The sequence below is a fragment of the Triticum urartu genome, chromosome 3A, assembly GCF_056163025.1.
Source record: "Triticum urartu cultivar PI428250 chromosome 3A, HENAU_Tu73, whole genome shotgun sequence".
NCBI lineage: Eukaryota > Viridiplantae > Streptophyta > Magnoliopsida > Poales > Poaceae > Triticum > Triticum urartu.
Genome location: NC_141875.1, coordinates 689,089,777 through 689,103,328, shown reverse-complemented (window position 1 = coordinate 689,103,328; position 13,552 = coordinate 689,089,777). Strand labels below are relative to the sequence as shown.

Here is a 13,552-nt window from a genome sequence, read left to right as displayed (position 1 = left end):
TTGACAGCTTATTTTGAATATTCAAAGAATGTGCAGAAAATGGTAGACAAAACCCACTACAATGATGGCTCCGAATTAACTTATAAGGAGAAAAGTCATTTGATTGCTTATTGTACTTTTCTTGAGAATTACAATACCTATTATTGAACTCCTTCAAATTATGGTGAATACGTGCCACTAGTGCAAGTGTTGAACCACGGTAACTTCTATGGAGATACCCTGGTAAGATTTTTTACTATTACGACATCCGTGCATCTTTTGCATACTTCTAAAACTAGTACATCATTGCTAACTACAAAGTTATTACTATGTTTTTCAACAGGAAATCCCGATGGATTGTGTGCCTCATCTGATGTATCAGAATGGTCGCCTTGCAGTTATGAACATACAGCCAGGTCAATCTAAGGAGCTCACCTGTGCATATCGGATTTCTAAAACTGGTGAACACATGCTAATCAAAGAATGGAAAAAATGTTTGGACATTCGCAAGGAGGTTCTTGGAAGTAACATTAAGCGAAAGGCAAGAATTGGAGACAGGATAATCTCCATTCTCCATAATGGAGAGTCCGGGGCTATCTTGTTTTTTGCTATTTTACCTTAGAGAATATAGTAGGTCCTAAGAGAATGTAGTAGGTCCTATGAGGTACAATATGTTTATTATGTGATACAATGTGTTAGAGTTGATGATGAGGAGTACTTGTGATTACGACTAGTGACCAATTTGGTATGTGATGTCTCATTGATGAAAATGATGATCTTGAGGAGGTGTTATATGACAATGATGTATTATGATGATAAGTTGTTAATGATATGATGATGATGATATTTATTATATCATTGGGTGAAAGAACCGCGGATTAGTTTTAAGTGGATGTCCATCCACTTGAAACTAGTCCACGGTTCTTTCACCCCGTGATGTAATAACTCATTATGATGTAAAAACAATTTCTAAATTCCTGTTGTATGAAAACTTGTGTAAAGGTGTACGAATACAACATGAAATAAAATACGAAATAGTAGTAGCAGCGCGGGCAGGGAGAAGCGCTACTACTAATTACCAGTAGCGCCCCTCCGGGAAGTCGCTACTACTAAGTGGATTTAGCAGTAGCGTGGGAGGAGGCACGCTACTGCTATACGTTAGCTGTAGCGCCTTATCAGTAGTGCATCGCCCTGCGCTACTGATAGGCCTAAAGCCCGCGCTGCTGCTAGGCTTTTCCCTAGTAGTGGGCGCTCGAACGCGCGGGCGTAGTACATGGCCGTCTGGAGATCCTAGGGTCCACGAAGCTCCACGTCCACACGGATGTGGTCCGGAAGTCCACCGACGAAGAGGTCGGCCCGCTGCTGCGCCGTTACGCCCGACGCATGGCATGCCAGGGCCTGGAAACGGTCGGCGAAGTCCTGAACCGTGGAGGTAAAGGGAAGGCGGCCTAGCTCTGCCAGGCGGCTCCCGCGGATCGGTGGCCCAAAACGAAGGAGGCAGAGCTCGCGGAAGCGCTCCCAAGGAGGCATGCTGCCCTCGTCCTGCTCGAGGGCGTAGTACCAGGTCTGTGCCGTGCCGCGGAGGTGGTAAGAGGCAAGCCAGGTACGCTCCGAGGCGAGGGTGCGCTGCCCACGAAAGAACTGCTCGCACTGGTTGAGCCAGTTGAGGGGATCCTCCGTGCCGTCATAAGTGGCGAAGTCCAGTTTGGCAAACCGCAGCGGTATCTGAGTCGGAGCGACGTGGCCGACTGGCTCGGAGGTGCGAAGCAGCGAGGATTGGGGCACCCGGTCAGCATGGTCGCGGTCCGTGGAGTGCCCCGCCGAGCCAGAGGGATCGCCGAACTGCAGAGTGGGTGTCGGCGTGTCTCCAGCCAACGTGTAGACGGGTGGCGGCGATGATCCGGTCAGCCAGGCCAGTATGGGGGACGGTGACGGCGGGAAGCGCACTTGCTGGATCGGTACGCCTCCCTACGTGGGTGACCCGGGCCCCGTGCTGGGCGGGGGCGGGGCCGACAGCTGTGGCGGTACGGACCAGGGTGGCGTGGGGGGCGCAGCGAGGGCCGGGGCCGGCCACTGTGGCCATTGAGGCGCGGCAGCGGGCAGCGGCGGGGCCGGCAGCTGCGGCTGCCCGGACCCAGGAGGCATCGAGGGCGCAGCGATCACTGAAGCCGGCCACTGCGGCCAGTGGGGGGCGACGGCGGGCGGTGGCTGACCGGGCCAGTGGTGGTGTAGAGGCCCGATCGGCGCTGTAGTGGCCGCGTACCAGGGCAGGGCGGTTGGCCCGGTCACGGCGATCGGCTGCAAGGGCGGTGACTGCCCGTAGGGCCCGGCCAGGTAGAGGCGTATGCCCTGGACGACGGTGACGAGGTCGTTGAGAATCCCGTTCATCTCCGCCGGCGAGTAGATGGCGACGGGCGGCGCGGTGGAGGGCGGCGGCGTCTGGCCGGTGGAGGCACCGGCGGTGGAGTCCAGCGGCGCGGTGGGGAGAGCCAGCGGCGCGGTGGTGACGGGCAGCGGCGCGGTGGTGACGGGCAGCGGCCGATTGGGTGGTGGTGCAGACATGATCGAAACCGAGCTACCTGATACCAAATTGATAGGAGTTAGGATCCTACCTGGTCTAGGGCGTAGGTTGTACGGGAAGGGGGAGGGTTGACGGAGATGCGATTGCGGCTGCCGGCGGCGGGGCGCCGTGGCGCGATGAAGAAGAGGCGGCGCAAGAGGTGGCTAGGGTTAGGTCTCCCGGCTCCCTTTGGGAAGCCGATCAAATAATGATTACTTCTTGCTTGATTAGATTGATACATCTCCTCTCCTTATATAGAGAGGTTTACTTGACTTCTAAGAAAATGATCCTAATAACGATAAGATAATTGGGCTAAGCCCCTAATAGTGATAAGATAACTTGGGCCACAACTCATTGGGCTAAGCCTCTAATATGCCAGTCATAACAGTGTTCTAGTACTCTGGACTTCTAAATTATTCTCCACATGCAATTTTTTGCAGCACACAATTCATGAACTGGATTAGCCACTGTTGAAATTTTTTGCAGCATACTCAGTGGGGTTTTATCACTTATGCCACTAGTTGCATCTCACTACTTAGTTTTGCCTCAAAAGTTACAACTGCGCAAAAATGTTATCATTCTGTAAGATGCTTGCTCAAAAATGCCATTTGATATCTAAAAAATGCCATCGTTGCATTAGATATTTCCTCGAAAATGCCATTAGACACCGTTATTTTCAGGTCAAACCCGTTGACCAGGTTATATGACCAAAATACCCCTAGACCCACATGCCAGCTTTCTCTATCTCACAATGACAAGTGTGAGCCCCACTTGTCAGGAGTAAGCAAGCGGATAATTCTAGAGGAAAATAAGAACATTGTTGGGATCAAGTGAGACCCACACTTTATCGTACTGATATAGAGGAATAGCTGACATGTTGGTCTATGGATATTTTGATCATTATAACATGGTAAACGGACTTTAAGCTAACAGTAATGGTGTTTAGTGGCATTTTTTAGCAAGCGCCTAACGGACCGATGACATTTTTTAGCAATTTAAAAATCCTAATGACAAAACTGAGCAGTGGGACACAACTAGTGGCATAAATGATAAAAACTCATTTTGTTAATGAATTCCATCTGTACACGTATATTTGATCCACTTGCATGAATTAATATGCCAATAAGATAAAAGTTTCTCGTCGACACCTGAACGACACTCGTTAAATTTTAAATAGATCTTTGAAAATTAAATAGTGTAAACACAAGACTAAAATTTGAAGTACCAACATTTTACAAAGGCATGCACACGACATAGCTACTCCCTCCGTTCGGAAATACTTCTCGGATCCAAAGTATCCGACAAGTATTTCCAGATGGAGGGAGTATATTTTGGCCCGCCAATAAGCTGAAAGTTTTTTTCTCGGAAAGGTGTGCTTAACCTCTGCGTACACAGCCATATATTATTATGTTCAGAATATCAAAGATCCAAAGTATCTTACACAAATCAAAAGGAAGAAGAGCTCAAAGCTTGAAACGGTGAGGAGCTCAAAGTGGCTTCTGCTATGTGGAAAATATTGGTCAAAATTTAGTTGATTCTAGGCAATATTTTATTTGTGAACACAAGGTTCAAATTCTAAACAATGGAATTCCATATTATGAATAACTTACATTGGAGATGTGATATTTTATAAATCAATTTCAATTCTAACAGATACGCAGGTAGATAAAGATTATGGGGCGCTAATAATATAGCTTAATCAGAACTACTAAAATAAAGATATGTACAACACAACTAAAATTTACAATAACCAAATACCTGCATATTTCAGTCATAGTGGAATTGCATGTCAAATTTAATACATAGCTCGGAAATTCATAGACAAGCACATCTTGAGAGCAATGACATGGAGCTTCTCGTTTTCTCCCCTCGTCACCCTCCTCTTCACATTGCTCGCTTTCTCTTCATTGTCCTCACCATCAACCTATGCCACATTGTTCAGCGCCTCCCTCTCCCTCCTTTCGCTGCCTCTAGTCATCTTCTCCCATCAAACAGCGGCCGATGCATAAGGGATGGTGGGCAAAACCTCGAAGGCAACAAGGAGCTTCCACCACTCGGGTCCCATGATCTGAGAAAGAAAAAACAAGGCAAAATGGGTGGCCTATGGCAGATCAATGCTCATGTAGATAGAGCAGATATTTTGTATTTCAAATATGATGATGTACAATTTTGTCCTATGTCAAAATTCTCTACATTTCAAGAAGTCCATAGATAAACATGTTAATATCTACAACATCAATTATACTCCCTCCGTATCAAAATAAGTGTCAACTTTAAGGCTCGAGATATTGACATTTTTTTTCTATAGGCTTTTGCTCAAATTCAAACAAGTCTGACTTAAGACAAAACTAGAAATTCGAATAATTTTGTACAGAGAGAGTAGCAACGATCAGATGGAGCACCCCTCATCAAATGGGTAGATTGCATGCCACACCATGATGCTTAGAAGTGTCAGATTGCACATCACTCACACCATGATTGCACGATCAGATGGTGGCAACCGGTGGCGGTGCAGCATTGGATCGAACAGCTTGTAGTCGCCATGGAATGCGTCATGGATGCTGGAGACATCAAGAAGCTTGTGGGCGGCACAATGGGCAAATCAATGTCCTGCACAGCTGAAGCTCCTGCGCCTATGTGAGTGATGTCTTTTCAGAGTTGTCGCTGACACCGATCGGAGCACCTGCGGGATGTGCGGGGAGCAGCAGTGAGGTGGGCCAAATCACCAGTCAAGCCATAGAGCATGAAGGTCGCTGACAGATGGACTGTCGGTGTCTTTTCAGAGTTGTCACTGCTGGCTACTTGGGCGTAGTCCAGAACACCATCCAACAACTAAGAGCAATACCTATCAGATGGCTAGTGGCAGCACTGGATTGGCCTCTCAAATGATTTTACCACGTGGGTGAATCGTGCTGAAGTGAAGGTACCCAAAGAACCGGCCAGATGAACCGTAATAAAAGGCCAATCAATAGAAAGGAAGCTTCTACATCTCCCACTGATCAAGATCAACCTGGTCACTCTGGTCCTAAGTCACCCAGAACGTGCAAATGTTTCTGATGTCTCCTATTTCCATCTATTCTTGCATCTCTCATTCTTCTCTCACGCTCTCTTTGATCCATTTATTTTACTACCACCTATTTGATGCAGTAAGTTAGACCTACCAAGGCCCTCCCTTTGATCTGTTTATAAGGCTACCACCTATTTGATGCGGTAAGTTAGTTCTACCAACACTACCCCTCTGATCTAGTTATGTGCCTAGCACCTTTTTGATGCAGTAAGTTAGTGCAACAACTCGCTGAAATGGCATGTGCGAGCGGAGCTATTCTGTTGCAGACGAATTGGTATATATCATGACAGAACCTTTTTCCCTTGAGTGAAGGTTGGTGTGGTATATATGTAAGAAAAGCATTGTGCACACATTTAGAAGTTGGTGGTGTAGTACTCTTCACTTTATAACTATTTTGCATATATGTGGTGCGCAGTTTTCACAACATACCACATATCAGCTAGCCACTAAACAAATGACTGAAAGAATGGCACATGGATCTAAAAAAAGTAGCTACCACTACTACAAAACCATCTTTGTTGATGTTTATTTATTACGCTAGATTGGTAATAAAGTGTGCCACCGAGGAGAGAGATTTAGAGAAGGGCATCAGAGAGTGTTCAAAGAATTAAGGCAGCGTTTAAAGAATTAAATTTGGAAACAAGAATTGATGAAAACTAAGAATTCTTAGAAGGAAAACTAACTCAAGAATTGAGCATGCATCCTCAATCTCGGCTGCCAGAAAATGCTAGAAGATAAGTACAAGAGTCATGCAATTTTGCAGACTGGGGAACGAAGGCTGATGAAACATTAATAAAAAAAAAGACTGACTGGAAAAAAAAAATTGTAGCTTGCAAACTGAAGAATGAACAAACTTGCTCAAACTGAAGAAAAAAAATGATTGTAGCTCACAAACAGAAGAATGAACAAACTTATTAGAGACTTATATCGGACTGACTGAATGAAAGACCAAGCACATAACCCTTATCTCTGAATGATAACCCCTGACTCAACGCGGACAAGAAACACACTGCAGACTAAGCGTGGGAGGGGAGAGAGGGGAAGGGGAATGCGCACCGTTACCTGTCTCACCGGTGTGGACTACTGCTGCTGCCCCCATGGCCTGCCCCACTTGCCATGCCTACTCCCTCCATCCCGGGACTCGGGCGAGGGCGAACTGACATGCGGCTGAGTCGATACAAAGTAAAAAGAAAAATAAAAAAGGTCACCAATCAGCCCCACCCTCCAAACCAGGTCAGGTTTGCCAGAAAAAAACCCGAAAACGAACCACCCCGAACACCACAGACCGGACCAAGAAACAAAACGTGTACTGATAACTCAGCACACACGAGCTGAGATTCGGGCTGAGAATCCAACGGCTACAAAATTCGACTGAACCAGTTTAAAAACAGCAAAAATGAATGTACTTCCCAAATTGACTGGCATATACTGTAATTAGATCAACTGGACAAATGGGTGCAAGTTTCTATTTTTTCTTTTTCTTTGCAGGGAAAAAATGGATGCACGTTTCAGGAGCCAATGGTAGCAGATAGACCAATTGGGCCAACAACAGCAAATCTTTCTTTCTCCTAGTAGAAAAACCTTTTCTTTCAAAAAAAGAAAAAAAAAACTGAACCTTCTCTCACACATTCTTTCCCCTAGCTCCATCATGATCCATTATACCAACAGATGCAGTAAGAATGATCCACGCAAAATCAAGCCCTCAGGAAACACTGTTGAAAGTTTGACAACACATCTCTCTTTGGAGTGGTGTGTGTGGGGTGTCTTGTGCCACTCAGCGGTTGTGATGGTTTTCACCTGGTTTTACATAATTAACTGGGCAATCTGGTTTTCGCCCGGCTTTCCCTAATTAACCAAACAACTCTTTTCTTCTTAATGAATGCAGGAATGCTGCCATCTAGAAAAAATGGGTTACTGGCTTGTTTTCTATAGACTAACCTGAGGTAAGGGGAGCAGCCTTGCACTCCAGGACTCGATCTCCAAGGTCCAAGCATGGACTGATGACACCACACTTGTTCAATCTTCCATTCAGCTTCACAACTGTCATACTAGACCTGTGATCATCGACATACTCAGATTCACCAACTAATGTATCCTGCACTCAGAAAAAGCATCATCAGTTTCTATGGACACAGGCGCAGCATAGTTTTACAACTTTCTATCAAGTAGGGTTGTGCATGAAGAACCATAAAGTATGACAACGAGGAACTGAATGACAACCTTCCATGGTGGCCTGCTCATCACTTCTCTCTTACCACGCTTCTCTGTACTGTACATGCTCTTAAGAGCATCTCACCAGTTTGCTGCAAAGTGTGCTAGACGACATAGGACTACATGAACATCTTGAAATACCGTACGCCACAAAAAGGGCCTATCAATCCAGAGAATCAATGGATCAATACTAGGCACATGCATAAATATTGTAGATGTGTTTTTTTCCTATAAACTTGGTCAAACTTAAACAGGTTTGACTTAAGAGACATGATTAAGTGAGTAGTTCTTTCACAACATATTAACGGGAACATTTGCTTCACAAACAAGAAAAAAAAACAGATTACTCAATACTGCTGATAGCCTGACACCAAGAAAAATTAATGAAATTATCCATGCTTCTCAGGATTAAACTGTTGAAGCGTATGCATGATACGTTTATGGCTTTGCTTCTATATATGGAGGGACCGCCACAGTTTGTACAGGTAATGGATCTATTGTACTTGTACATCAAACAAACTGTGCAGCCTGAGCAAACGAAGGAAACTTCAATGACAGATGCCTATATTATCTGCTTGAACTTCTTTCATTTCAGAAGGATGAGCGCAAAAATATCCCAATTACAGAATTGTCTTATCCAGGCTTCCAGCATAGTTCCTGGTAACAATATAACAAATAGAATATGTTCGATCAGATCATGCTATATATCACAAGGCGACAACCCATAATAGATAAACAAAAAATGAATTATGAACAGGCATTGTGAGTAGTTTGCAAAACAAGAGACCTTGCCCAGTTGCTCCATAACTAATGGATGACCACATCATCAGAAACTAGGAAAAGTGGAGTCTGTACAGATGACCACACAATCAGAAATTAGGTTGGTCATTGTGTACAGACCACGATTACAGACACCACGTTCCTGTTACAGAGCATGCATGTTCAGTTTTCTGTCCATTGCAGTTAACATACTAGCATCACACAGATGTTAAAGTTGAACTAAAGCATAAAAATGGCAGATAAGTTGTACCATGCAGATGACTGCAACTGTAAAACCCTGGTTATGGTCGCGGAGCTTAGATTTTGAGGAGTCGGAGCTACATATACTATGTCATGGCCAGATTCATCAACCGCACAGCATGAAAAAGCGGAACAAGGCATGTGTCCTGCATGCTTCAGATTCATTAACCACTCCAACCACCACTAATTCATCCATTTCACTGATATGCTCAAAACCTTAGGCATCACCCTCTGTTAAAAAGTTTAAATGCCCATGTTTCTTGATCAAAATAGAACTGTATACCAAATTTTATTTAGTCTTGCTTTTCTTCCCAAATTTGACAATGCAAATTGTACATAATTTTCTATTTACATGTTAAGAACGGAAACTGCAAACAGTATGCGTTAAGCTCGATCTTCCTTATTTCATTCATTCCAGTTACAATTAAAGGCAGCAAAGAAGAATCCTTGAAATGAAGCACGTAATTAGTCTATTTTGGAGTAACCGGACAACTCCTTATACTATGCAAAAGGGAAACTGTCATGGAAGAAACAGCACCAACAGCTGACAGTATAAAAAAGCAGCTGCCCAGGGCAGTATAATCCACTGGTAATAACTGATACAGCATTGTCAGGTTAAAACCTATTACTAAAACATGACAGGAAGTACAAGACCAACAGTTAGGTTGTGATTTGAAAAAAAAAAGGTTAGATTGTGCACCTGAAAGAAGAAATTGCATATTCTGGTAGCCCCAGATTGTCCATGCAGCAACTGCTCAGGGCACTCCTCGGTGCGATGTGAGTCAGAAAAGATTGAAAACGGTGACCCTAAACATCAGGTATTCAGCAGTATAGTATCTCGCTTGCTGGTCATCAGAGAATTTCCTAAGAAAAGAGCTCTATATGTGCACCAGTTCGGTTGCACCCCTTTCTTAATCATATCATTGTATATTCCCAAACCCTTCTCAAGTTCACCATTAACATTGCACCACCTTATCAAAATATTATATGCTACAATGTCAGGCTTCAATCCCTTGTACAGCATTTCATTCCAAAGCTCAAACGCTTTATTTGTATCACCCTTCTTGCAGAGCTCATGTATTACAGTAGAATAGCTAATGCAATCAGGAAAAAGACCATTTTCAGTACACTTACTAATAAGGTCAATTGCCTCTTGAATCTGCCCAACCTTACATAACCCCTTGATCAATGTGTTAATTGTCACTGTGTTAGCAAGAGAGCCTCGAAGCATGGCGAAATAAAGATCTTTAGCTTTCTCCAGTTTACCTTCAGTTGTAAAACAATCAAGAAAACAATTAAAAGTATAATTGTTAGGAAGGAACTGACTGGATAACATTTCTTTACAGAGGACCTCTGCGCTGCTCAAATGCCCTGACTTGCAGAGATTATTTACTAAAACTGTATATGTGATGGTATTTGGAAAGCAGCCATCAGTAATCATGTTATCCCAACAGTTTAAAGCTTGGACCATATTTCCTTCTTTTGAGTGCATGTCAATCATGCATGTATGGAACACACTGTCTAGCCTGACACATTTTTCTGTCATCTCCCTCAATAACACGCATGATTTTTCCGTATCATGGTGCTTCAAGGCTGTATACACAATAATGGTGAAGCTGACAAGATCAAGATTGACTCCCTGCATTGCCATCTCATTCCAGACATGGTAAGCTTCGGTCAACCTTCCTTCTCTGCACAATCCATGCATAAGTGCGGTTAGGCTAAATTTGTTCAGCGGGCAGTTGTTTTCTAGGTCAGCAACAAATTCCTTTGCTTTCGACGCTCCACTGGTCAAGCATAATCCAGTTATCAATGGTCTATACGTGTAATTGTCAGGTGTGAGGCCCCTATCAACCATTTGATCATACAACTGGAATGCCTTTCTTATATTGCCTACCAGGCAATACCCTTCTATCATGACATTATAAGTTGCTTCATTTGGTACTAGGTTGCTGTCAATCATCTTATTAAACAACTGAGAAGCTTCATCCATCTTTTTATTCTTGCACAAACCATTGATAAGTGCTGTGAACGTATAAGTGTTCCATGCAACACCCTTCTCAGCCATCTCCCGGTGGAGTTCCATGGCACTGGTTAGATCCCCTTTTCTACAGAAACCAGCAATTAGTGGAGAATATGAAGCTGCATTTGGTGTCACTCCAATGTCAGTCATCTCACTCAGGAAGCCCATCGCCCTGTCTAAATCATCCTGTTTGCAGCAACCATTAATCAAGGAATTGTACGGATAGACTGTCACTCTGACACCCTTCTCCCTCATCCTATCGAACAGGTCAAGTGCATCCTCCATCATCCCCCTTTTCGAAAGTGAATGTATCAATATAGGATAAGTCACCTCATTTGGCTCCAGACCCCTGTCTACCATCTCACTGAAAAGCCGATCTGCCTCGCAAAACATACCGCTCTTGCACAGGTTATCAAGCAAGGCATTATATGCAAATATGTTGGGCACCATGCCCAACTCGCCCAACTGACAAGCTAACCTGAAAGCCTCCCGAACATCCCCCCTCTTTCGTAGCCCATCAAGCATAAATGAGCAATTGGCCTCTGATGGCACAAACCCCAGCCTGGCCATGTCATATGTCATTCTCAATGCCATTTGCAGCTCCTCCGCCCGACAAAACCCATACACGAGCGTACGGTAAGTCACTTCATCAGCTTTGATTCCTCTGGCCACCATGCTGTTCTTTACCTCCACTGCCTCCTGAATGCGATGATTCCTGCACAATCCGTAAATCAATACATTGTACGGCACCACACTGACCTTGACCCCCTCATGATGCATCCTTGTCAGAAGCCCCTTGGCACCGTCAAGATTTCTGGCCTCGCAGTAAGCCCGAATCCCAGCCGTGTAAATGTGCTCGTCCAGGCGAGCACCGGACCGAAGCATTTCATCGAACAGGGCACGGGCAAGGGTGAACTGACGAATCTTGACAAGGGAAAACAAAATGTGGGAAGCCGTATACTGGTTGGGAGTGATGCCGGCGGACAGGGAGAGGTGAAGGACGGCGGCCGCGTCGCGGGCGCGGCGGAGGCGGAGGTAGGAGGAGGCGAGAAGCGAGGCGGCGGCGGCGGTGGCGCCAGGCGGGAAGGGGGAGAGGGAGGAGGCGTGGGAGAGGGAGGAGAACGAGGTGGAGGCGGACGGGGAGGAGGACGCGAGGGAGAGCAGGAGGGAGGCGGCGTGCGGGGAGGGGGAGCGGGAGCGGGACGGCGAGGCAGGGGCGGAGATGAAGGAGAGCGCGAGGAGGGAGAGGCAGAGCGGGGAGACGAGGTGGGGAGGCAGGAGGAGGAGGAAGCGGCGGGAGAGGTCCGGGCGGGCGAGCGAGGCCGGGAGGAGGAGGAGCGAGGAAACGTGGGCCGGGGCGAGGCGGCTCCGGAGCAGCGGCGCCGCGAGCGCCGGCGGCCAGGCGGACGGCACGGTGTGGTGGAGGAGGTCGGCGAGGAGCTTGACCATGCCGGAATGCGAGGTGGCGGGCGCGGGTTTGGGGTTGGGGTCTCCGGCCAGGTGCCGGGGTGGTGGTGGAGGCATCGGGCCGGCGGTGAGGATCGCCGGAGTAGGTGACGGTCGGGTGGTCGGCTGGACGAGTGGGGGGCGACTGCAGTGGAATGAATCTGGGCTTTCAGATGAAAGAAAGAGAAGAAACGAAAATGGACCGCCCGATTGACGATAGACGGCATAGATTATAATGGATGGTTTGTCTAAAAAAAGAAGGCTGGTCGTAGTGGAATTATCGTACGGTAGTAGAGTAACATGCATATGCATATAATACCAGTGTATGATATTACTTCCATATTTAATCCATGGATGCTTTGGTTACATTGATTATTTTTTGACACAGTACGGACAGACGCTCATACATACGCACATATACTCATACCCATGAACGCACGCACACCATACGCCTATGAGCGTCTCCGAGAGATTGAACTCTGGTGGGCAGAGGATACCACTGTCCTCCTAACCATTCAAATACAAATTGGTTTGCTTTGGTTACACTGATTTTGATGCATGTTAAAGTTGCATTATTAGTATTTTGGCTAATATACAACATAACTAGGCAAATCGGCGTTTAGATAACATCTTCGACATACAGAGGTTTCGGACTTTCATCACTAGCTACGGGCTCATCAGCCGTACTAAAAGCATTTGTCGCATATACTTTTTGGTCCTCTCCACTTCTACCAGCTCCAGGTGTTTTTCATTCAGCCGCGGCCCAAAGAAAAAGGGGCTAAGGCTTTAAATATCTTCAACTTTGCAAGATGGTGAATTATAATTTTCATAGATATGCATCAATTTCATGGTATTGTCTTCTACTCCCTGCCATGTTATGGTTATTCATTGTTGATGAATGTTGTTCATTTTTTTAGTGCTGACAGTAACTTGTCCCATCCATTTGTTACCTTTTAAATCTAATATATTACAACATACTATCTTAGTGTTTGTGTAGGTACCTCACCACCTAGTGGAGCTTCTCTATCCAAAACGAATGTCTATTTTTTTTTCAAGTTGCCATGTTTGCATCTTATGAAGTTGGACTTCTTGGAGAGAGGTCCCTAGTAGTCGTGACGACATTCTCTGGGCAATTGACGAGATTGTTTGGCTTCCCTCATCTACACACAAAGCGCCTTCTCAAGTTTCTCGACCCTTTCTGCTCGTCAACAGAGTCGGCGCTTCTTGATCTAGCGCTAGAGGGCAG

At 45.6% G+C, this 13,552-nt stretch overlaps 1 protein-coding gene across 8 annotated transcripts; it reads right to left on the bottom strand.

The window, feature by feature from the left end:
• Positions 1-3,890: 3,890 nt before the first annotated feature.
• Positions 3,891-12,479, bottom strand: LOC125545990 (uncharacterized). 8 transcript variants are annotated; one of them, XM_087514032.1, is made up of 6 exons: positions 9,538-12,479; positions 8,605-8,739; positions 7,827-8,474; positions 7,545-7,701; positions 5,011-6,773; positions 3,915-4,607 (listed from the first exon to the last, which is right to left on the bottom strand). In XM_087514032.1, exon 1 carries the CDS (start codon positions 12,382-12,384, stop codon positions 9,652-9,654), a length of 2,733 nt encoding a protein of 910 aa, XP_087370158.1. In that variant the 5' UTR covers positions 12,385-12,479; the 3' UTR covers positions 3,915-4,607; positions 5,011-6,773; positions 7,545-7,701; positions 7,827-8,474; positions 8,605-8,739; positions 9,538-9,651. The 8 variants fall into 8 exon arrangements, 7 of the variants coding, with proteins under 7 accessions (XP_087370159.1, XP_087370157.1, XP_087370158.1 ...); XM_048710064.2 differs by having other exon boundaries at positions 3,923-5,222; positions 6,669-6,773; XM_048710062.2 differs by having other exon boundaries at positions 3,928-4,607; positions 6,669-6,773.
• Between the last annotated feature and the right edge of the window lie 1,073 nt (positions 12,480-13,552).